At 39.4% G+C, this 26449-nt stretch overlaps 1 protein-coding gene across 1 annotated transcript; it reads left to right on the top strand.

Annotated features, from left to right (window-relative positions):
- The first annotated feature begins 1153 nt into the window (after positions 1 to 1153).
- LOC113510041 (uncharacterized) lies at positions 1154 to 26087 on the top strand. The gene is made up of 12 exons (XM_031910534.2): positions 1154 to 2328; positions 6785 to 7535; positions 9898 to 10243; positions 10752 to 10935; positions 11357 to 12304; positions 13305 to 13470; positions 14746 to 14892; positions 16084 to 16558; positions 17276 to 17408; positions 18162 to 18279; positions 18653 to 18817; positions 25953 to 26087. The coding sequence occupies exons 2-12, from the start codon at positions 6801 to 6803 to the stop codon at positions 26055 to 26057; spliced, it is 3522 nt and encodes a 1173-aa protein (XP_031766394.2). The 5' UTR covers positions 1154 to 2328; positions 6785 to 6800; the 3' UTR covers positions 26058 to 26087.
- Positions 26088 to 26449: the final 362 nt, after the last annotated feature.

Below are 26449 nucleotides of genomic sequence, written 5' to 3' on the forward strand. Positions count from 1 at the left end.
AATTGTTTGAAATGCCCACAGCCACCTTTTATCATCGCACCGCTCGCCATCGACAGGGAATTCATCCTCACACGCTTGAACCTAAATGGTCACGTACAGTGCGGTTTCAGAGAAATTTTCTCTCACAAGCTGTGGAAGGAGGTTTCCCCTAGAGACTACAGTATGGGGTATATTAAAAAATAAAGAGTATATTAAAGTTTCTTCAGGGTCGGCAACGCGCACGTGACTCCTAGTATTGCAGGCGTCCGTAGGCTACAGTGATCGTTTACCATCAGACGAGCTGTATAATTACCAGAGGGAGACTTTGTACAAAAGTCGATTGCTTGGGTACCTCTGTCCCATTCGTGTTTCAACCGTGAAGCAGTTGTGTTTGCATGGCTGTGTTTCGGTTTGAAGGGTGGGATATGGCGTGAATTTACAGTGTACAGAGGAATAACACCTAAGTCCTCAGGAATGGCAACGCATGGAGGGTATCATGGGCGAAACAGTATACTCTGTTATGTCCATGGTACTGCTCATGTGTATAGGTGACGGTTACCACTTTCCATCAGGTGGGCCGTCAGCTTGTTTGCCATTCTAAGTTGTATAAAAAAAAAATATCACTTTGGTGGTATAAAAAAAAGTCATAGTGCCTAGAAATGTAGAGACAATGTTTTGATGTAAAAACCAAATTTTGGTACTACAAATACTATTTTTGATGAAATTTCTATAGGACTAACCTAAAAATACTAACCTTTCAAATAAAAGGAAAAATTTTCCAAATCGGTTTATAAAGGACAGTTCTTTTTTTTAATGGACAATAATGGAATGGTAACTCCGCCTGCGCTAACGGTATACGCTGGTGAGGCACCAGTGAGAGATGACAGGTGAGGATGAAGCAGGTTAGTTAGCCCACCGTGACGAATCCGACGGGAACCACGAGGACGTCGACTTGATATATTGCTACCAATGGGGCTACTTATCTTAGGACTCAGGTGTTATTTCTCTGTACTCTGTAATTTCACTGCCATATCCCACCCTTCAAACCGAAACACAGCCATGCAAACACAACTGCTTCACGGTTGAAACACGAATGGGACAGAGGTGGCCAAGCAAACGACTTTTGTACAAAGTCTCCCTCTGGTGACCAATAATACAATGAAAACAGAATTCTTCCTTTTTAGTTTTAATTCTTTTTAAAAAAAAAAAATATATATATATATATATATATATATAAAGTAAGTAGTTATTAAAAATAAATATTAAATGCATAAACGATAATTTGTATATGTCCGTACGAAGTTCAAGGTCGATTCGGTAGGTAACAGTATTTTATTACGGATTTGTTTTCGTTGAATTTTTTGTTCAGTACAGTTAATGAGTTGGCAGACATGTTGTTTTGCTAAAAGAAGGTTTTAGGTTCTATTTATGACCACGTTTAAAAAATAATCATTGTTAAAATTTAGTCAACATAAAAAATTAAAGGATTTGTGTACTCATATAGTACAAATCCAGTAGTTTTTAGACAAACCGGAAACCAAACAGAATATTAAAGAGATGCTAAGGATTTTGGTATTAATGAATTACCAAAAAAGAAAACATAATAATAATACCTTCAGATTGAAAATGTTCCATTCATCTTTGTTGGTTTTTCATTTTAGACAACTACGTTCAACGCCATCTATTGAACAATAGCTAGAATTAATGATAACAGTTTTGTTAACATTATGTAATAAAAAATCTATTCTTTTGTCTGTATACCAAATATATATATCAATAACAAGAATTTCGTACATAAACAGATAGAATATAATATAGTAAGTAACAAACAAAGTTAGAATCTTGACATTAAAGTCATAACTATAATATGTTTTTCAGTTTTGGTAGTTTTCTTTTAAAATTCTTTAGCGGAATAAAAATCGATTTTATAGTATAATTATTTCTTTCAGAACAACAATTTTTTTTAGAACACCTTACCTTTTATTTATGTAAATGCAAGAAAATTTTAATCTAGAGAAAGTAAACTTGAACAAGTTCAATCCGATAGAACTAGATGGCACCACAAGAGTTCTAAAGCGAATTCAATTCATGCAAAAACCATGCGTGGAAAGTTTGAAATTTCGTTACCATAGAAACGTAATGCTTCAAAGTCAACGCACAAAGAATGTTAGACGAGTTGTCGTGTACCAAACATTTATTTTATCAATAATTAATTTAAGCAATAAATAAGAGAATTGTTCATTTCGAATATTAAACAGCGAATTTAATGAGAACAGTTGGTATTTATTTATGTGCGAGTAATTCTGTTGTGTATATTATATTTTGACCTATATTCTGAAGTATGTCAAGGTAAGTGATTAGTTTTGAATAATTAATTTTATTGCACTCTTTAAGGCGAAGTGATAGCTCAGTAAGGCAACGCTAGACTGATCCTTTTAAAAATACATATTATCCATATATTTTTACATGTTTTTATGCAAAAAATGTCTGCTCTCTAATTCTGGGGTGGGCACAAGACGATTGTGGGGTGGGCATAACCCACCCGGCTCCCTCCACTTAAATACATGTGGCTAAACTGCGATCTTGAAGTTCCAATATCGAATATTAGGCTAAACTTTTGAGTTTCCAAATTAACATCTGGATCATTTATAAACAATTGTCACTAGCTTCGTTTTTTGGAGGGCACGGAAATCGTCATTGGAAACGCCTCTAAAAGTTCTTTTTTATGAGTGAAAATGAAATAACCCCGCCTACGCTAACGGTATACGCTGGCGGGGCACCAATGAGGGGTGATAGGTGAAGATGAAAGCAGGTCAGTTAGTCCAACGTAACGAATTCCACTAGAATAAACCACGATGGTTTCCAGGAAGAACCATGTGGAATTCGATCTGATAGGGTGCATTGCTAGCAGTGGGGCAGTTAAATTCCATAACTAGCAATTGTTGTAATGTGAGGACGAAGGTAATGAAGAGACTAGGCTGTTTGACTTCATTATTAACAATCGCTTTTCCCCCCATTTGGAAAGGTTTTTTTAAGGGGGGAGACTCATGTAAAATTTTCAAAAAATCGATTTTTTTTTTTTTCGATATTCTGAAAGTATACTATGTTGAGCGTGTACTGACGAGCCGGAAAAAAAAAATCTCGAATATTTACAAAGTTATAGCTAATACAGTGGAGCGGGCCGAAGTACGTATTGTCAAGTAACGAGCCAGGTAGTCGGGGCGCTTGAAAAGGACCCTTCTATTATAATACCTGGAAATATTTCTTTTGTTCAACTATCGAGAATCCTTTTTAGTAAATATATATATATATACTTTTACATTTCTGCACACGTGTAACATTAGTACACGAATAATCGTTAGTCGAGAAATATATTTAGTTTAGCTGGAGATTTCTTCGTGTTCAGTCGATTTTGAAAAGCAAAAATGCCGAATTATAAAAAAGGTACACGTGGGAATATTGCAAGAAATAACACCCGGAAACGAAAGTTTCAGGGCAATCAATTCACTAATAATGAAGGTGAAAAATTCGAAGCCAGTGTAAGCCATGATCACAGTGCCAGTGGCAAAAAACTCCATGCCCGTGATAGTGAAGATATAATAACAAATCCTTTACACGGGTACAGGATAATTGAATTTTTTACAGTGTTTACAGCTTTGTCTGAAATTGTGAAGTGCTCGGTGTGTAATCAGAAGATAAAATTCAATGAGTGTAGTTCCAGAGGTCTTGGTTTTAAAATTGTTGTCACACGTCCATGTGGTAATAAAACAATAAATTCAGGTCCTTTCATTAACAACGGATTTGAAATAAACCGGAGAATAGTGTTTATCATGAGACTTTTGGGTGTTGGAAGAGAAGGGATAAATTTATTTTGTAACCTGATGGACCTATGCACTGGTTTGAGTAAAAGTTGTTACGCTAACATTGTGGAACACATTTATAATACAGTGAAATTATCATTTGAATTTCTATCGCAGAAGGCAGTGAAAGAAGAGATGGAAAAAAATGTCGAGCAAGGAAGAGAAAAAAATATTTTAAAAGTATCTGGAGATGGTACTTGGAAAAAACGTGGTTTCAAATCAAATTACGGTGTTGCAACGCTCATAGGATATTATTCAGGGAAAGTTATTGATTTGAAAACAAAAAGTAGTTACTGTCAAGGCTGTATTTACTGGAAGAACAAGACTCATACAGAAGAATTCCGTAAGTGGATTGAATATCACGAGGATGAGTGTCAAAAAAATCACGAAGGTTCGTCAGGAAAGATGGAAGTCGATGCCATGAAAGAAATGTTCTCGACTTCAGAAGAAAAATTCGGAGTAAAATATGGTAACTACATTGGTGACGGAGATTCTAAGACATTCAAGGCTATTCTAGATTTAGAACCTTACGGTAATGAGTTACCAGTAGTGAAGAGTGAATGTATTGGTCATGTAGAAAAAAGAATGGGTTCTCGACTTAGAAATGTAAGAAAAGAAAAGAAACTTTCGGGGAGAGGAAAACTAACTGATAAAGTGGTAAAAAAATTAACAAAATATTATGGTTTAAGTATTCAGAGAAATGTTAACAGTGTTGAAAATATGAAAAAAGCCATAATGGCTACTTATGATCATATTTTTTCCACTACAGAAAATCCCCAACATGATAACTGCCCTGTAGGCGTTGATAGCTGGTGCAAATGGCAGAAGGCTATTGCTCAAAATCGAGATCCTCGAAAGGAAAATTTAGCTCCATTACTTGGTGAAGATTTAAAACAGCATCTTTTACCAATATATCAAGATTTGTCCAAAGATGATTTACTTGAGCGATGCCTTGGTGGTCATACGCAGAACGCGAACGAAAGTTTTAACGCTACAGTTTGGCGATTATCCCCAAAACACCTGCATTCCGGACTAAAAGTAGTCGAAATTTCAGCTTACATTGCTGCAGGGATATTTAATGAAGGTTATACTTCCGTATTAAGAATAATGAACCTTTTGAATCTGAATATTGGCACTTATGCTAAGATATTTGCGGATAGTACAGACGAGGAGCGAATAACCCGACAGAATCGTAAAAGCCTTTCAGAGACCAAAGATGCTCGTTCAGCTCGCAGACAACATCAAATAGATGAAAATCAACTTTTTGAGGAGGAAGAAGGACCTATATGGACCTGGAATTGCAAATTAGTCGGTAAGTAATTAATAATTCAGTAAAACTACTCATTTTCCTGTACTGAAACTTTAAACGCGATTATCTCGAAACTACTTTTTGAAAAACTGTTCGTGTTGTAGCTCAAAAAATTATTGACCGATTTGTTTGAAATTTGGTGAGGCTTTTCTCTACATTACTATCGGAAGGATAAACCTAAAACTTCAGGTATTTCTGATTGATTACTTATTTTTTTTGGGGTCAAAAGGGTCAAAAAAATAGCCCAAAATCGTAACTTTTTTTTAAGGCTGATTTTATATTGGATTTTATCCTTTTCTTTTTAATTTTATAGGTTTATCCTTTCCGTTTATATGTCCTGAAAAAAAAAAATTTTTTTTTTGTGTTTCAGATCAATGGTTGATGAGTGACAAATGAAGCAGTTTCGGACCTCGCGTCAGAGGCAGCCTACAAGACATCATGCTGAGCCGCCATTTTGAATTAAAAAAAAAAAATAATTCTTTTTTTGTAGTCTTAAAATGTTTAATAAAGTTGTGTTAAAAGTTCTAAACAATTAAATTATTTTTTCACTGTAAAAAAAAATATTAAAAAATGACCGATTTCGAGGCATTTACATGAGTCTCCCCCCTTAATGGATGATAATGGAATGGTAACCCCGCCTGTGCTATTGGTATACTGGCGGGGTACTAGTGAGAGATGATAGGTGAGGATGAAAAGGCAGGTCAGTTAGCCCATTGTGACGAATGCAACAAATATTAATCACAATGGTTCCAGGCCTATGTTCAGCAGTGGATACTTAACGACTGATATGATATGGTGAGACTATCTTATGGTGGGAACAATTATTTGTATATTTACATTTTCATTAAGTTCCCTTGAATTTTTTTATACCACGAAGGTAACAAACAAACAAGCATACAGCCCGTCTGATGGTAAACAATCACTGTAGCCTATGGACGCCTGCAACACTAGAACAACTGAATTTAAAAGTGCTTGTAAACAAGTCTATTTGGCTAAAGACAATTTGAATTTAGACATTTTTTAAACAAACCATAGACAACGTTTTTTTTGGCGCGAAATTTTTATAATTTCTTAATTTATATTCAATAATATCATTTCTTAATGACCGCTAGTTATATAGGTAAACATTGCTTCAAATATGAAACATTTTTATTAGAAAAACAAATTACGTAGTAGACATTATCAATCACTCTAAAATCAATACATTTATATTATGTTTTTTTTTTTTTATACAACTTAGAATGGCAAACAAGCTGACGGCCCACCTGATGGAAAGTGGTAACCGTCGCCTATAGACATGAGCAGTACCATGGACATAACAGAGTATACTGTTTCGCCCATGATACCCCCCATGCGTTGCCATTCCTGAGGACTCAGATGTTATTACTCTGTACCCTGTAAACTCACGCCATATCTCACCCTTCAAACCGAAACGCAGCCATGCAAACACAACTGCTTCACGGTTGAAACACGAATGGGACAGAGGTGCCCAAGCAATCGAGTTTTGTTTCCCTGTTTCATTTGGAGAGTTTCTATGATAGTTTCAACAAAACTTGGTTTTCTTCTCATTAATTTCTATTGAGACAGTTTATACTTATTTCAATCACGATTGAACTTTACAATATGATTTTTTTAGACATTCATGATTTACAATGAAGACTACAATAAGAAAAATCAGCGACAACAAAGTCAAAAGCAAAGCTAAAACTGCTAAAGATGATGTTCCTATGCTATCGAAGAAAGAGGACAAAGAGAAATCAACCACTAGTAAAAGTACGCGGAACGCTGTGTCCAATACACAAAATACTCTATCGACGCCAAGAAATACTCTGTCTACGCCACGCAATATATTGTCGACACCAAGGAATTACACACAAAAATCATCAACAACGGATATTTACGTGCAAAAAAAGAATATTCAAACCGCGAAAGCACCGAGAAAATCTACAGGAGCCACAAATAAAACCAGCAGTCTATCTCCAATGAAGGATTTATTAAAATCGTCGTCGTCGTCTGTAAGTCACAGTAATAGATTAGAGAAAAAGGTATCCAAAAAAGATGAAACAAAGGAATCTGATAAAACGGTTAAAAGAACACCTCGATTAGCAAAAGACTTACCGTATGCGAACGTCACTGTTAATTCACCAGCGCCGAAAAAAAAGTTAGATTTGAATTTGGAAAGAACGAATTCAAAAAATTCCGCGCGCAATTCTGACAACGATGATCGGCAGCGATCGAAAACGAGGACTCTAAAAGAGGATGAAGTGAAAGTTTTGACACCAGAAATAGTTGATAATAATGCTGAAATGATAAACTTGTCGCGACGACTGGGCGCTCAACCAAAAGCATTTTTTGTTGATTTAGAAGATGAAAAGAAGCAATCGAAGGTAAGAATAGTACATTACTGCAGCGGCCAACAACTAAGGCATTGATGGATGAACGTGCAAATGTGGACCGAGGCGTAGCCGAGTCACACATACGTGAGTCCATCAATGCCCAGTTGTGGCCAAGGCTTGTATAGTACTTTTCTCAAACAATGCGCGGAAATCAAAAACACAATTTTACTTTTTAAGTTCAATACCGAATAACGAACAATAATAATTTTTCACGCGCCATAATGTTCCTTTGTTTCTTTTTTAATAAACAGTTTTCTATTTGCAAGCTAGTTCGAAATTAAAATAAAATCTTTTATTAGTTACCTCCTTGGTAGCCATGTTTCGAAATAGAAGATCATTCCATTTTTAAATTACAGGACAGATATGAGTTTACGTAGTAATTTATCTGGCTACAAAACACGACAGATATGGATTTTCACACAACTTTTCCCGGCCACTGCCCGCATGTATCTGGCCAGTACGGCAATTTTGATTTACCTCTAAGAAGATTGTCAAAATAATGCTCACATTTCCAAGCATGTTTGAGAAAATAACTTTTCAATTATAACACTGTATTATTTTACTGATTCATATAAGCTGTTAACTCTTCGCTGCTGAATATAGGCCTTCTTCTATAGAGAGGTTTTGCCAACAGTTACCACACTTGGCAGGTGGATTGGTAACCGCAGTTAGGCTTTGGTGATGTTTTAAGAGGGACGCTGCTGCTCATCCCTCGGTCACTGTTCCATCCTTCGCCCTCTCTTGGTCGCCTCTTACGACACCCATGGGAAAGGAAGGGATGTATTATATTCCGGAACAACATGGATACATTATTTTATATATTTTTTTACAACATAGGGGCAAACGAGCATGCGGCTCACCTGGTGGTAAGCGACTACCGCCGTCCATGATCACCCACAACACTAACATTGCAGGTGTGCTGCCGGCCTTTTATCGGTTCGGAAATACTGCTGCTGGAAGTTGATTCCAAAGAGTGGTTGTTATATATACATGGCAAAATAGTATTTTTTGGAAATTTTGTCTGTCTGTCTGATTGTTTTAGCATCATGCAAAAACTACTGCACTAAATTGGATGCGGTTCTCACAGTTATGTTCTTAAAGACTAGCTTTAAATCTGGTATATGTCTTATCTTAATATGTCATATAGAACTGGTTGCCCATTTTGAAATCCACAGCTACGTCGTTGCAGGCATACCTAAGCTAGTATTTTATAAAATCATTAAACTATGGGAAATTTGTCATATGTATCTATATGGCATGCTATTAATATGGATATATCAATACATATAATGAAATAGTAACTGGTCGCTGTCCGTACATGGAACATATATATATATATATATATATATATATATATATATATATATATATATATATATATATATATATATATATATATATATATATATATATATATATATATATATATATATATATATATATATATATATATATATATATATATATATATATAATATTATAGGGGGGTTTTATGAACGCAATAGAAATCAAAACAATGATTTTGAGAATTTATATCTGTTTGTCTGTACGTTTGTGCGTGCTAATCTCATAAACGGTTTAACCGATTTGAACCTAGTTTCCATTAATGCGTTGCGGTTTGCTCCACTTAATATTTAGTGTTTGTTATATTTCAATCGGTTTATAAATAAAAAAGTTATATCGATCCAAAAAAAAAAAATAAGATTTACATAAAAAAACTGCCATGCAGTAACCATTCCTGTTGTTCATTCTATGTCGAGGTACTTACTATAAGTGGCTTCTGTACCACTTTTCCCCATAACACGTTTCATCTTTCTCAAAATTTGTATGGTGTTTTCGAACAAATTTACACATTTCGAATATGTAATAGTTTTTTATTTTTATTTTATGCAACTTAGAATGGCAAACAAGCTTACGGCTTACCCGATGGAAAGCGGTAACCATGGACATAATAGAGTATACTGTTTCGCCCATGATACTCTTATGCATTGCCATTCCTGAGGACTCAGGTGTTATTCCTCTGTACCCTGTAAATTGTTTTTTTTTATGATGGGTGAAAATGGTATGGTAACCCCGCCTGCGCTAACAGGATATGCTGGCGGAGCACCAGTGAAGGGTGATAGATGAGAATGAAAACAGGCCAGTTAGCACATCATGATGAATTCATCAGGAATTAACCATGATAGTTTCCAGGGAGAACCGCGAGGATGTCGACCTGGTTGGGTATATTGCTAGCAATGGGATTCTCAGTCTCCATTACTAACAATCCCTTTCCCCCCTGTAAATTGGGCTAAGTGTATTGGGTTATTTGTAAAAATAAAATACAATAACTAAAATGATTAAGTTTTATTAGGTACAAGCCGACGAAACTAGCGATGAACAAGTAAGTTACGAAGACGATTTCGAAAGCTATGAGTCCGACTTCGATTCCTACCACAGTGAATCTAATTCAACGAGTTCGAACAACGAACAACCAGACAAACACAGTGATTCAGACAATAATACACAAAGTCAGCACGCTGATGATGACGACGATGATATAGATGATAAAAATAATGTAAAAGGTGATCAATTTAAACGTAGAAGTCAGAGTGAAAAGAATAAATCTGGTGAAAGTGGTAAACGTGGAGACTTAGGACACACTGAATCTGAAGATGGCGTCAAAGATTTAAAAGACGATGAAAGAATGCTGGATTCTGGTAAGTCGCATCTTTACTAATGTAAAATAAAAATAAATGTTAAAGTGAGTTAGTGTGTATAAAACAAATGTGTGTACACATGTACACAAACTGGTTGCACGTTAAGGCTACCCAAATATGTATAATATTATCTTAACTTACCGCATTCATTGCAATAAATTTTATTTATTTTAATCCAATCCAGTCTAGTCCAATCCTGTCCAGTCCAGTCCATCCCATTCCATCCCCTTTCATCCCATCCCACCCCACCCCATCCATCCTATGTCATCCCCATTCCTTTCCATCCCATACTATTCCATCTCCTTCTATTCATCCCATCCTATCCATCCCCTTCTATTCATCCCATCCCATTCCATTAATTTAATTTAATTCTATTTCTTTAATTTCATTAATTTTATCTCAATAGAAACTATAACCCTATGTAATGCCCAGAATCTAATGATAAACTTTAAAGACTATAAATTTATTTATTTGGAAAAAAATGTTTTTAAGCAAATTGTTATTGCAGGCAATTTCGATTTACGCGAATCTCAACGCTCCGCGAACCGCGCGAAGCCCGCCGCCATGGATTTCATTCTCGAGGACGGCGAACTGGACGTGAAGACTTCCCTCACAGACGAGGGTTTCCAGGAAATGAGCAGCTCCAGCGCTGTTTCCAGCATGAGGACCTTACACGTTGATGTATTGGATAGGTCAGTGGTAAATGCTATGATAACATAAGTGGTTTCAAACTGTTTTGCTCTTTTAAAGGCAAAGCAATAAACTGAAATGTGACCATTTTATGTTACTATGGCACACACATCAAGGGAAAGAAGGGAGATTGCTAGTTTATATATTTTTTTTGTTTTATCACATTTGAAACCTCTAAATTTATCAATGTTTCTCTACAATATTATGCATGTATTATACATATAAACCTTCCTCTTGAATCACTCTATCTACTAAAAAAAAACACTTCAAAATCCGTTGCGTAGTTTTAAAGATTTAAGCATACATAGGGACGGACAGACAGCGATAGCGACTTTGTCTTATACTATGTAGTGACGATGATAAAGCAAAATAACTAAATCATACAGCCTAAGTTTTTGTACAGTGATTCCTTTTATTTTACAGACCTCTTTTCATAGACTTTACGAAAAGCAAAGAGAACAAACGTAAACGTCGAATATTTGAAAGATTAAAACAGCGCGCCGAAGATATACTTAGTATGGTAACACTGCATGAGATGTCATATTCATTATTTGAAATGCAACCTATAACTTATGATGTGTATATGGCAACATTTGGCAGGTCAAATTATATGCAAACTGCTGTTCAAACATTTGAGGATGGCATCACTGAAGAGGTTCAGACTGAGGAGACCGAATGCGATGTAAAATGGACCCAATGTCCTGTAGATTTTTCCAACCATGATATTTATCTCACACAAGATGTCAAAAATAGAAAATACAGTCAAAATCTTGAGGATTATTTAACGAAATTTACAATTTTAATTAATGAAACATCGATTAGAGACGTTAATGATATGAATGGTATGGATGAAAATTACAAATTGAATCCACTGAGGATTTATTTGGAGCAGAAAGATGGCGTCGGTAACGGAAAAATGTTGCAATACGACAGTTACAATTCTAAATTTAAAAATAATGAATTTAATGTAAATAGATTAAAAAAGTTTATGAAAAAAGCAGAAAGTAGAATCAGTCATGTTTTAACAGCAAACGCTAATAGCGAAGAATTGCCTGACATAGTAAAAACTTCTAAATATCCATTCAGCAAAGGGTTTGTCACATTGACGAACCAAAATGTCACAGACGAAAAAATCTCTTTTATAATAAACACAAAAATTGTAGGCGTTATATATTCGGAAAATAAAAACAACCTTATATTAACTATTCATAAGGCATCAAATACGACGGCAGACAGGTGTACGGTTTGTTTATGGAATTTAAGTGTTGCCAGGCGTGAGCCTGTAAAAATTTTGACAGCAATAGACAATATTGTTGTTGGTAGATTTAGAGGTGGTACGGATGGTGTTTTCGTCGCCGCTTTAGAAGACGGGTGAGTTCCAAATATATAGTAGTTTTTTAATAAACTAGGTTGTTTAAGGGGTAGGCAGAGAGAACCTAGTGCCAACATCGCTATCTATTGAAATCTACATAGTAAGTTTTTATAGTTCATGTAAATCTTTTGCCATAATAATGGTATCATTAATCGGTACTGAAATTTAATGTTGTCGGGGTGGGGGGGACTGTTAGTAATGGGGATCTAAAAGTCCCATTGCTAGAGGATAAGTAGGGGTTGTTAGCAATGGGATGTTAGTCTCCATTGCTAATAATATACCCTTTTCGGTGTAATTCCATGCGATCCCCCCGGAAACCATCATAAATGAATGAATGAGTATACTTTAATTGCATTATACAATATAGGAAATAAGCAAGGCAATTTACAAACACAACGATACAATTGTATAAGTACAGTGAGGCGGTCTTATTTCTGAGAGCAATCTTTTCAAGACAACCTTAAGGTAATGGACTAATTGTTGTACAAGTAGGTATGATAGTGCTGTATATATAAAGAAACATGATGGTTAATTCTTTATGAATCACGATAGACCAACTGACCTGACATCATCTTCACCTATCATATCACTCCGCATTGGTGTCCCGCTAGTGATACAGACAGCGCAGGCGAAGTTAACATTCCATTTTCACCTACTAAAAAAGACATTGTTAATATGTCAAAATAATCCATTAGATGGCAGTAGTTTCGCCACTTATCAATTCTAATTCTTTCAATGCTTAATTAACTGTGGACAATTTATTATATTCATCTTGTAATTCTTGATAATTACTGATTATTATGTGGGTGAAAACTAAACTTCGCATTTTAACATATTTTAAAAAAACTGTTTTCCTGTTCTATGCCATTATCAAAAATATTGTCTATGATTCAAACAAACATTTAAATGAACGTAAAGATTTTATTTAATTTCTATAAATGTATGTTTGTAACAGTGCGTAGCAGATTTATATAAAAAAAAAAAATCATAAAATTCCAGTTCAATCCACCTCTGGGACCTCTCTGAGGAGCCGATGTGGCAAAACAGTATTGCCAGCGATGAAAAAACTACCAATTTAGTAGAAATCAACGCTGGTTCCGCCATGACGCAAATAGAGAAAGACAGAGAATGGAATTTAAAGAATAGTCAAGTAGTTTATAATGGGGTTCGTATTGAATTGCATTGTTTATTTTGTATCGTTACAATAAAATTGAAACAATTTCTAAACCAGGAAGTTCTGAATTTGGCTGTTTTCTATGTCTATACTGATTTTGATAAATCTTTTTACAATCGATAGTCTTTAGTCCTGCATTGGTATCATATTGTTTTATTTTTATTAATGCTTTATTGCCCACATTATTAATATATAAAAATATGACAAAGGAAAGCAAATGTAGAGAATGCGAGTTCAACTTTGCAAGTATTCTCTTCCAACAAACTCAAAGTTTAAATACAATTTTTTAATAATTATGTAATGTATGAAGCTTTTGTTTCATAATTTAAACATAGTTGTATTATATGCAGCTATATACAGCTATGCATACACTCATTTAAACATAGCTGTACGCTGTACTGTACGCAGATATATTGTAATGTTGAGGAAGAGTGAAGTATCTTGTATATCTTTGCGTAATGAAAGATTACTATAAAGTATTAAAAACCATCAGTATTCACATATTATATTTAAATTATATATAAGAATATGAAAAAAGGTCAAAATTGTGTCAGCTAAATGTTACTTAAGTTGACTGTACTTTGACACTTATATTTTTTAAACCAAAACAAAGTGCGCCATTTTTTCAGTGTTGCAAGTGATTAAAGAAAAATTTTCCAAATCAAATACATTTTATTTTATTAAAATTGTGCACTGCTTTTCTGATATAATAGATATACATATTGTATTTATTGCTTATAATTAAATATGCATGCATTAATTTAAAGTAGTGTCCATTTTCAATTATATTGAAACTAAAACATACTTATGCCTATATTCAGATATAAATAATAAAAAAAACAACAGTAAAGATAATTGTTATCTCAAATACATTTGTAAAAATTTTGTATATGATTCATTTTTCAATTTAACTTTACAATATATATTTTTTCTATGGCGTGAATAGGGTTACCAGATTATGCTAATTCAATCCACACATACATGGATAAAACAGTTGATCTGTTTATTTGGTCTTATTATTTATAAAAACTAAAACCTCCTACAAGCCTATTTTAACTTTTACACTGTTTTCTCATTTTTATGAGGAAACAGTGGAAAGGACTTAATGCGATGTAAAAGTTTTTACAGGTGAATACGATACTAAACGTCGGCAACAAAGAAGCAGGTATGTAGGTACTATTTACCTATAAAAGCTTTTACATCGCATTAAGTCACGATTGTGCATTTAAACTCAGAGGCGAAGATGTTATGATTTCACATTTTCAGGGCAGTGTACCGTATGCATTGCAAACATGTGCGTACACAAGCAGCGCCTGCAACTTGCTGGACAACACGGCAGTCGACCGAGTGGTCGGTCTCGAACTAGATTGCAGGCAGACGAGTCGCGACGTGGGAAGTAAATTTATTGGTCAGGTGAGTCTATGGAAAGTCTACTTGAATAAAACCATTCGATAGTGTTTTTTATGGTGATAATGGAATGGCAACCCCACCCATGCTCTCGGTATACATCGGCGGGATCCCAGTGAAAGATGATAGGTGATGATGAAGCAGATCAGTTAACCTATCGTGACGAATTCAACAAGAATTGTTCATGATGGTTTCCAGGGGGAACCACGTGGGAGTCGACCTAATATGGCATATTGCTAGCTATGGGGCTGTTAAACTCCATTGCTAACAATCCCTTTCCCCCCATTCTATAATGTTCTATCATCATCATTAACATTACAATTGTTATCTGTCCACTGCTGAACATAGGTCTCCCCCATAGAATACCATAAGGAACGGGAGCGTTCCTTATGATAGTTTATCATTGGGGGATTAGACAGTAGTTGCCATAGCAGGCGGGTTGGCATTCTCAGTTAGGATTTTGGCTATGTTTTAGGAGAGACGCTGCTGCTCATCCCTCGACTGTTAAGTTCCCTTAGTCGCTTCTTATGACATACGCGGGAAAGGAAGGGGTGAAGCCTATTATACGCCGGGACCACATGATTAATAGTACTATATAGTCTCTTTCGATAGAAGTTAATGAAAATGTAATCAGACAGTCTGCCGATATTCAATAATTAGTGCAAATAAAAAAATGACAAAAATTTGCTATCGGGGACAAAATTATTTTTGCAATACAAAATAATACCGTTTTATATGTAATCTTGGCATAGATTGGGCCGCCCTTTCCTTTCCTATGGCTGTCGTAGGAGATGACTAAGGAAATTTAAAGGTCAAGGCAAAGACAGCAGCTACCCTCTTAGATCATCATCAAAAGTCTAACTGAGATTGCAAATCCGTCTGCCAAGCGTGGCAATTACTGGCAAAACCCTCTTTTAGAAGAGTAACTTTAATTACATCAAGCAATTCATTTAATATAATTTCTTGTGACTCCAATATTGATCTTTTTAACACAAAGGCATTGCTTGAAAAGATTTATGAATACATAATCTTCTAAAAAATGCCTGCAAATTTTTTTGTGTTATTTGAGAAAATTTGTAATTGGTCCTTGACTATCTACTGTATTAAATGTATTCCTCAAATCTAGCTGTAAGTTTTCCTGTTACTGTAATATAAAATATTTTTTTACGTCTGTATGTAATTGTCTATTGTTTACAGGTTTGTGTATTACAACGAATAGGAATATTGACAATATGGTCTATAATACAGGAGAAATTAAAAACTAACTCAGATATAGGCAAGGCGTTCTGGTCGAAGATGAAGTTGCAAAAAAGTCAAACAATATCCCTTGTTGAATACATAAATGTTGGTGAACCATCGATAAACAGTACAAGTTTTAATTTAAATGCAGCTAAGAGACGAGTGTTGTTAAGAAAAAAAGAAAGGACCAGAGACAAAAAGGGTTCCCGCCCAAAATCAGCTGTCAGTTTTGACAGACCAACCAGTGCTGCTAGTATAAAGAAAACAATGTTGCCAATAGAAAATAATTGGGAGAATGGTATAGTCTGTAGCGATTTGAAGATAATGAAGTATAACAATACGGATAATTTTTTAATTGCCAAAAATTGCGGGGAGGTGTTGTGTTGTACGAAGAATGTAGCTGCCGTTAAAGTTAACAGATTAAGTGTTGCCAGTAAGTAAACACTCTCTCTTACCTATCATTAAAAACCTCTTAATTTTTTTATATAATTTCGAATATCAAATACGCTGACGGTCTCTCCTTATCCAATAATTTTACTACTATATTCCACTCTTCAAATCGAATCACAGTCTTACCTACATATTTGCCGCTATGTATAGCGGCAAAAAGAAAAGTGAAACAGAAATACCCGAGCAGTCGACATTTGTATAAAGTCTTAATTACTCATAGTGACTGCACGCAATGCAAGAAAGTTTAGAGATCATGAATGAATGACATAATAATGAATGATAAATTAATTACGAATGAATTACGAATAAATGATGAAAGAATGCTGAATGAATGAATGATAAGTGAGTTATTACTAAACAATGAATAAATGAATGATGAACTGTTGATGAATGACGAAAAAATAATAATGACAATGATCGACTTAAAAATTTAAATATCGAGCAAATATAAACGGAAATGCTATTTGCGGTAAAATGTTTCTCATTTGCGTTGCTCATATTACTTTACGACTAACTCTTAGATGATGGAAAACTTAAATATTATAACGTTCTTATAACGCTCGCCCGCCGCCATGTTGAATTCTAATTTTAAATGTCAATGCTATGTTTACCATAATGGTGCAATAGTCGACAAATGCCTTTTGACTACGCCATCACGGATTATAGTTGTGAATATTATTACTATTATATGTTATTTTAGGTGATGCAACAACGGTCACCTGCCTGGAAGTGTCACAACACGGGCTACCATATTTCTTGGCGGCCACTGATGTGGGAACCGTCAACTTGTGTTCAGTGCTTGATGCGAGAGTTCTACTCACACTTGACACTAGGTATGTTTAATTTTATTTATTTATTTATTTATATACATATTTTTTGTGAGTTTTACAGTTTTTACCAATGCACTCTCTAAAAATTAAAAAATCAAACATTATAATAATACAATATTGTAATAATAATAATAATAAAAATCTAATTATATATATATATATATATATATATATATATATATATATATATATATATATATATATATATATATATATATATATATATATAAATAATAAATGTTAAAAATGCATTTCTGCGTAATTTGTTACCGCCCTGCGAAACTCTGTGGCAGTACAGTGAAATAAGTCCAGATTGGAACTCGCTACTCATTGAGCAGACGTTATATCCATAGTATTGTTGTTGAAGTGAAAATTTGAGTTGCCATGCTTAATAATTAAAAATACATAATTAAAGTTAAATTTTATTGAACTCAATGATTTATTTGATTAATTGTAATGATTCATATGGCTTTCTGAGTTTTTCTCATACAACTTAATATGACAAACAAGCTAACGGCACACCAGATGTAATGCTAATTTAGACCAGCTTAGCACTGCAACTGGCTTCCCTCGAGTCAGCTGACCCCTCGACCCTATCCTAATAGTTTTATTATATTGCTTGTCAAGAGTTAAATATGTAAACCAATAAATGACCATGGAAATTAAAAAATTACTTTATTTTTTACTTATTACTATTTTTTAACTCTTCTATCTCAAGTGTTCAAATTTCTTTTTATCTTTAAATACATATATCAGGAATTATCCCGAAAGAAAAGAGATGGAGAAATATCAGAGCGACTCCAAAGGTCGCTACGTGGGTAGTGTCACAGTGGATCCACATTCAAGCCCCAAAGATGTACAAATCCTTCAAGGGGTAAGTGCCTAAAATAGCTTCTCTGAGCTATTTTTCGAGATAATAAATAAACAAAGGAGTGAATGATGGATGAAAGATGAACGAATGATAAATGAATGATGATGAATGTATAATCAATAAATGATGAATGAATGGCGAGTAAATAACGAATGATGATGGATTGATGCTTGTACGATGAATGGAAATATGAATGCAGAAATGCACGAGATTTTTTACTATGTTTTTAATGCACTTCATAGCTTGAAATTTCCTCGACACTTTAATCCAGTCGTCCATGTTGCACAGAATTTGCAAATAAATGGAAAGTTTTTTTTTTAACTCATTTTTAAATAGTAAATAAATTAAATAGTTTAATATCTCTTTCACACCATAGATATCTGTGAAGTCGGTGTACTGGTCGACGGTCAATCCGTGCTGTGTGTACACTCTGCTGAGAGAAGGGACACTGGTGTCGTGGGACCTGGCACACAGCGACATCTACGCGGCCAGTGTCGCCGAGAGGGCCGCGCTCGCTCTCGCGGCCAGTGCTGACACTTTGGTGAGTGTACGACACCCTACTGTATCTTCAGTAAAATGTCAAGTCACATAATAAACTAAGTAATAATGAAACTTAGAATAAAAAATATAAAGTATTTTTTTTTATACAACTTAGAATGGCAAACAAGCTGACGACCCACCTGATGGAAAGTGGTAACCGTCGCATATAGATATGGGCATAACGGAGTATACTATTTCGCCCATGATACCCCCCATGCGTTGCCATTCCTGAGGACTCCGGTGTTATTCCTCCGTACCCAGTAAATTCACGCCATATCCCACCCTTCAAACCGAAACACAGCCATGCAAACACAACTGCTTCACGGTTGAAACACGAATGGGACAGAGTATTAAAGTACAATATTTTGAAACCATCACAAATATTTTATACAAAGATTAGTAGAAAAAAAAATTAATTGAATCAATATGAAGAAATGCAAAAAATACAAATACGTAAATTTTTGCTATTTTTGCAACTTTAATTCCATTTGAGCACGCACTCACGCACGCATTCACGCACTCAAGCGCGCACGCATGCAAGCATACACGTATCGTGTTTATGTGTGTTCTTGCAAACACACACACACACACACACAGGGGGGGGGGAAAGGATTGTTAGTAATTGAAACTGAGAATCCCATTGCTAGCAATATACCCAACCAGGTCGGCCTTCTCGCGGTTCCCCCTGGAAACTATCATGGTTAATTCCTGATGAATTCATCACGATAGGATAACTGGCCTTTTTTTTTTTTTTTTTTTCTGAATGTGTTTGCTGTTGGCCGTGTGTGGCCTTTACAGCTTCACCGGACGCGAATGCAGGGGCGAGTGCTGATGGCACTCCAAGCCCGCGAGAGGGGAGCGACAGAGGTGTCGACTCTTTCTTATGGACTGCGGTGTGTGTGTGCGCCTAAGGGCGCCAGAGTGGCTCGGCCTCGGCTTAGGCCACCGCACTTCGACCCCCGTCGAGGGACGGCGAAGGGTCGGTACGTCTGGGTGGGTGAGATTGCGACGCGGTTGTTATGCGCTCGGGCGCAAACCTGATCGCGCGCGGACCGTGTGTCGCGAGGGTTCTTCGCCCCCGCCGGCGGGGGCGGTGTGTGCGATGTGTGGGTGTGTTTGTAGGGGCTCTTGTCGAGGGTTCCGCGGTAGGTAGGGAGGGAGACGCGTTTGCCGTCGTAGTTGGATCATCGGGGTCCAAGAGTGCGTGCCTCGGGCGACGACGTTTTGGAGCGACGTTCTCTATGGGGGGTTTGTATTTGACCGCTCTTACTATGAGCGGATTTGAATGGGACTCGGCTGAGGCGAAGTAGCGTCGAGACGCTTGCTTCATGAATTGCCTTATAGTGGGTATTTTGAGGTCGCGGTGTAGATCCACGTTGCGCACGTACCACGGGGCGCCCGTGGCCCGTCGCAGAAATTTATTTTGCACCACCTGAAGGGGGTGAAGTAATGAAGGAAGGGCGTGGGCGAAGACGACACTAGCGTACGTCATCACCGGTCTTATACATGCTTTATAGAGCGTCAGCTTTGCGTTGAGCGACAATTGGCTGCGCTTGTTAATAAAGGGATGGAGGCGTCCCAGTATAAAATTGGCCAGGCCTTGGACGCGCTTAAGATGAGATGCGAAACTCAACTTGGAATCTAGTGTCACGCCTAGGTATTTGGCTTCGTTCGTCCAGGGGACGGGCGTGCCAAACAGCTGAATAGAGGCGGGAAGGGATGGTTTTCTTTTGGCCGTGAAAAGCACGGCGGCGCTTTTATCTGGGTTAACTTCGATGCGCCATTTTCTGAACCAGTAGGCCAGCTCGTCCACCGCCCGTTGAAGCCTGTTGGCTGCACAGGCGGCCGACGTGCTGTCCACATATAGGGCTGTATCATCAGCAAAGAGGGCGATTTGCACTCGGGGCTGACGCGGGATGTCGTTGGTGTACAACGAGAAGAGGGTGGGGGAGAGGACAGCGCCTTGAGGGACGCCGGCTCTAATCGGTCGTGCGCTGGAACGCACTCCATTGACGCGATAGCGATATGACCTATTGGACAAGAAGGCTCGTATGATGTGCACGAGCCTGTCTGGCACTCCCATCTTGAGCAGTTTGAAAATCAAGCCGCTGTGCCAGACTTTGTCAAAGGCCTTCGCTACGTCGAGAAACAGGGCACATGTGACCCCGTTGGATTTCAGGTGTCGGGCGTTGAGGACGTGTTCTACTACACGATGTACTTGATGAACAGCTGAGTGCTTGGCTCTAAAGCCGAACTGCTCATCGATCAGGATGCCTTTGGACTGTAGCCAGTCTTTCAGGCGTGCGAGTATTAGCTTCTCATACAGCTTCCCCAGCGAGCTGAGGAGACTGATGGGGCGAAAACTGGTGGGAAGGGACTTATCTTTCCCAGGTTTGGGAAAGCCTACGACATCGGCTTCTTTCCAAGCATCTGGAAAGATGGCATTGGTAATTGCCGCATTGAAGATCGCTACTAGGAGTAGCAGAATGGTTTCTGGCAGACTCTTAAGGAGTCTGTTAGAGATACCGTCGGCACCGGGTGCCTTTCGGTTGGGAGTTCCTTTGATGAGTGTTCGCACCTCATCCAGTGTAACGGGGGGAGTGACTCTACTGGAGGGATCGACAGGATTCGCTCCACCTCGGATTCTACCTTCTCTAGATGATCATCGGGCACCGGAAGGGTGCTCGGCATGCATTGGGCCTCTAGGCTGTCTGCTAGGCATTCAGCCTTTTCTTCATCAAATATGGCCGGACTGTTGTTTGTTCGGACTAAGGGCGGAAGGTCGGAGTAACACTGGTCTGTTTTGAGGGTTTTGGCTACTCGCCAGTACGCGGTATGGCAGGGGGTGAGTTCTTTGGTGAACTTATCCCATCTGTCTCGCCGAAGTTCCGCTATGCGACTCTTTACTTCGCGCTGTAAAGCTCGCAGGCGGGTTCGGTTCTCTTCTGAGGGATAGCGGTCATACGCTCGTGTGGCTGCATTCTTAGTGCGCAGCAGAGCCCTTACATCATCAGGCAGGTTCCATCTACGGTCGCCCGTATCCGGAACCTCCCTGGAGCAGTCCTTGACTGCCGACTGCAGGTGCTCTGTTAGCGCGTCTATGGCTGTAGTCGTCTCCTCGATAGATTCGACTACGTCCGGGATGCGGTCCAGTACCGGAGAGTTAGTCGACTCGAGGACTTTCTCGAGCCGGCTCCAGTCCGTGACCGTTTTAAATTGAGGCGCCCCGTCTGCAGGTGGGCCTAGCGAGAATGTGACGGGGCGGTGGTCGGAGATGAGTTCGGCATGGACCTCCATAGAACTCAGCCTTAAGGCTACGTTCTTTAGTAGGGCCATGTCGAGGATGGAGGGCTGATGAGCAGTGTTTGCCGGATAGTGCGTGAAGTGCACTGGGGGAAGGATGTCGAAACCCATGGAAAGCGAAAGGCGTTCCAGGGTGAGACCGTTTGGGTTCGGATAAGCACAGCTCCAAAGGCTGTGCTTGCAATTTAGATCTCCGGCAATAATTACCGAATCCCCCAGGTCCATGAGAGCTTGGAGGTCGGCCCGGAGTAGCTTTTTGGAGGGAGAGAGATAGGCCGATGCTATATAGATCGGTCGATGGTCTGTCATCGCGAGGAGGCATATCGAGGCTTCCATGTTTACGAGCGGAGGCGTGTCGATCGGAATGCACTGAAGGGACCTTCGGTAATAAATTAACGTACCGCCGCCGCGACTGATGCGGTCATTGCGTACGATATTGTAGTTTGCGATTCTTGGACCGCGTGTTGAAGGCTTGAGGAAGGTCTCCTGTAGTAGGAGAACGTCCACCTGATGGGCGGTGAGAAACTCACGGACTTCGTCTCTTTGCCCTTGTAGTCCGTTAGCGTTGAAAAACGCTAACTTAACGGACCGAGGTTTGCATCTTTTCGCCCTTAGATCCATAATTAGTTGTTAAAATTGAGGATGGCGACTAGTACGCCGATGTGCTCGCAGACGGCTGCGAGTCTTTCTTGTGGGTCGTTGACTGACCTTAATTTGGAGGCCAGGGCCGTAATCTCGCCAGCGTCGATGGAGCTGGCGAGTTTCGCTACCAGTGCGAAGTCGGCTGCGAAGCTTGAGCCTACGTTCGTTCCAGTTTGTGGGGCGGGGCGCGGAGGAGCGGGCGATGCCACAATCTTGGCAAGCGTGGGAGCGGTTGCAGATGGCATGGTGGGTGAGGGGGTCGCCTTGACGACCGGAGGTCGCACCCAAGCATTTTTTGGCGGGGGAGGTGGTGCAGCTGAAGGCTGCGGGATAGTAGGGGGCGCGGGGCGTGCTGCGCGGGGTGCCTGAGCCTTTGTGGCTTTTGCGGAGGCCTTGTTTTGGCCGGGACGGGGAGCGCGGGGACATCCGCGGTAGTTAGCTGTGTGGCCCTGTGTGCCACAGAGTACACAGCTAGGTGGGGTCGGGGTGCCACTCACGCGAGTGCATTGCTTGGTGCCGTGGTCTCCCAGGCACTTGACGCAACGTTCGCGCGCGTAGCAGTTTCGGGCGGAGTGCCCATAATTTTGGCAGCGGTGGCACTGCCCGGGGTAGGTCCGCTTATTTGGCGGTTCTACTGATAGGCCTGAGATCAGGCAGACACTTCGGATGTTGAAGATAGATTTCCCCTCTGGGGAGAGATCTAGTACCACTAGTACCATGTCTAGTGGCGTTTTGGCCCTGCTGCGGTACATCCTGTGTACCTCGTGGACGGGGTAGTTTTGAGAGCGGATGTCTGCGAGGATGTCCTGGCAGTCCAGCTCCTTAGGGACGCCGCGTATTACTACGCGCAGACGTTTCTCCTCCTCGAGGGCATAAGTGTGGTAGCCCACACTGTTTGTCCTGAGGAAGGAAGTTAACTGGCGATGATCCGCCGATGTGGGAACCACTACTCTGATTCCTAGTGAGGTTACCCTTGCATGGGTAAAGGATATGCGCTTTTCCTTCAGCGCAGCTGACACCCTGTTCCAGGCTGTCTTGTCCTGGATGATTATAGGCGGAGGAGGCCTAACTTTCCCCGCGTGATCGCGGTCGGTTTTATCGGCGTTAGCCGGAACGGGTGCGCCATCGTTGGCACGTTGGGTTTTAGGCGGGGGAAGATCGCGCGCCCGCTTCGCGCGTTTGGTGCGCTTGGCACCCACAATTTGAAATTCCTCTTCCGAGGAGGAGGCAGTGTCGGAGGAGTCGCCTGTTTCGGCGACGGCGTTGGGAGCGTCTAGCTCCATTTCCGTTTCAGAGGAGGGGCGGTTGGGAGCAACCTCCTGAGGGGACATCGGCTCCGGGGTACTCACTAGCTGGTCCCCGGGAGAAGGTGGGTTAGAGGACAGCTCGTCGATGGCCTCCTGAAGGGAGGCCGCCGGCGAGGCAGGGGCGTCGTCATGTATCACATGTGCGCCCCTGCGCTCATCGAAAAATGCCTTTAAGAGGCCAGGACATTTGGCCTTTAAAAAGGCCACGAATTGTGGAATGTCATCCTGGGACAGCGACATGTTGTCCCAGGAAACACTCCTCTTATAAATTAGCAATGCACCCGACTCTTAAGTCGGGTGCCAATACCTAAAAATAATTAAATTTATAATACGGACAATGCGCTACTATAAAAGTGGACACAAAAAATAAGCCGCTACAAGCCGCGTATATAAGGGCCTGCTGGGACCTGTCCAGGTATGAGTCGCCCTTTATACAAGGATTAGTCACCGGCCGGGCGACGGTTACCCGGCCGCTTTGTGTACAGTTAACCGCCCCGCCGAGTACGGCGGGGGGGTGTGTGCCTATTGTTAATGTAACAATGGAATGTAGTCACCGAAGTGACTTGTGTACCTGTTGCCGATACTTGGCCGGGGTGTCGAAGGCGGCGCGGGTCGCCCGGGAGGAGAGTGCTGGTCTCTGGCACCGGCTCCGGAGTTGGTGCGCTGCGCTTATGGCGCAGTACACCACCCTAACACTTGTTAGTCCGATGCACTAGAGTTCACAACACTACACGATTGTCACTTGTAACTGTTCACATGCACTCACTGCACTCGCGACGCGACGAGGTGGCAGCGCGTGCCGTGTACGCGAACGGACGGCCGTTAAAAAGCGCGCGAAACTAAGGCGACGAACGAGAACCTCGTGCCCAAGTTGTTCTCTACTTTTCTTCGTGTCCGACGTGTTTGCGTATCCGCTGACTCCGTGCAACAAGGCAGCGCTACACAACGGAGTATTGATGCCAGTAGTGACGCGTGCGTCACCAAAGGCTATCGAATGAGCAATGTTCTGAATGATAACTGGCCTGTTTTCATTCTCATCTATCACCTTTCACTGGTGCTCCGCCAGCGTATCCCGTTAGCGCAGGCGGGGTTACAATACCATTTTCACCCATCAAAAAAAAAAAACAAACACACACACACACACACACACACAGAGAGAGAAAGAGAGAGAGAGAGAGAGAGAGAGAGAGAGAGAGAGAGAGAGAGAGAAAGAGAGAGAGAAAGAGAGAGAGACACACACATACACACACACACACACACATACATACACACAGATTGGATTTACAATAAATAAATATTTAAAGTCATTGTATGCATAATTTGTTACTATATTGCTAATAATAGACCCTACCATTGTTTGTATCTATAATTAAGTTTACTATTGTAATCTTTTGGAGGAAACAATAAAGCGTATCTGTCTATCTATCTACCACTAATTCCTCTAATTTCTGTCTGTACTTATCCATTCTTTATGCCAGGTTTAAGTTCTGTAAGAGATTGCTTTTAGCGATAAGGCCGCCTCTTGTATATGCACATTCTGTATAAATACTCCTTGTAGGGGGGGAAAGGGATTGTTAGTAATGAGGTCTAATAGCCCCATTACTGGCAATATACCCTCTCAGGTTGACCTCCACGCGGTTCCCTCAGGAAATCATCATGTTTAATTCTTGTCGAATTCATCACGGTGGGCCAACTGACCTGCATTCATTCTCACCTATCATCTTCCACTGGTGCCTCGTCGGTGTATACCGATAGCGCGGGCGGGGTTACCAATCCATTTTCACCAATTAAAAAAAAATACTCCTTGTATACATCCCTACTGTGCGCAATAAAGAGTTTATTATTATATTATTAATATTAATTTATTTTATTTTAATCTTTCAGGCATTACTTACGCCAGAAGGGGAAGTCCAAATCCACAGGTTGGTTGGTGACCGCAGCGCAGACAAATACCTCCAACTTTTCATGAAATATATTACACTTTTATAGTGGATTGAAATTGTATAAATAAATGTTTTTTTTTTGTGTTTTTTGTGTTTCTTTCTAATCCTAATAATTTTTTTTTAATGGTTGATAATGGAATGGTTACCCCGCCTGCGCCAACGGTATACACTGACAGAGCATCTATAAGGGATGATAGGTGTGCATGATAAAGCAAGCCAGTTTAATTTAATTAGTCTAATTTATCGTTAAATTTGTCACGACGGGCTACATCGTGACAAATTTAACGATAAATTAGTCATGATGGTTTCCAGGGGCAATCGCGTGGAGGTCGGCCTGATAGGGTATATTGATAGCAATGGGGACTAACTTCCCCATTAATAACAATCCCTTCCTCATTATATATTTAATTGTGTATATATTATATATGTATGTGTGTG

Source organism: Galleria mellonella, unplaced genomic scaffold (assembly GCF_026898425.1).
Source record: "Galleria mellonella isolate WM207_F2 unplaced genomic scaffold, CSIRO_AGI_GalMel_v1 utg121, whole genome shotgun sequence".
Lineage (NCBI taxonomy): Eukaryota > Metazoa > Arthropoda > Insecta > Lepidoptera > Pyralidae > Galleria > Galleria mellonella.

Excerpts from the sequence above, each read along its gene's own strand:
- LOC113510041 (XM_031910534.2), top strand. The coding sequence starts at position 6,801 with ATGAAGACTACAATAAGAAAAATCAGCGACAACAAAGTCAAAAGCAAA. Across the intron at positions 16,559-17,275 it reads TAACAGATTAAGTGTTGCCA|GTGATGCAACAACGGTCACC; the intron begins GTAAGTAAACAC and ends ATGTTATTTTAG. Across the intron at positions 17,409-18,161 it reads CTACTCACACTTGACACTAG|GAATTATCCCGAAAGAAAAG; the intron begins GTATGTTTAATT and ends TACATATATCAG.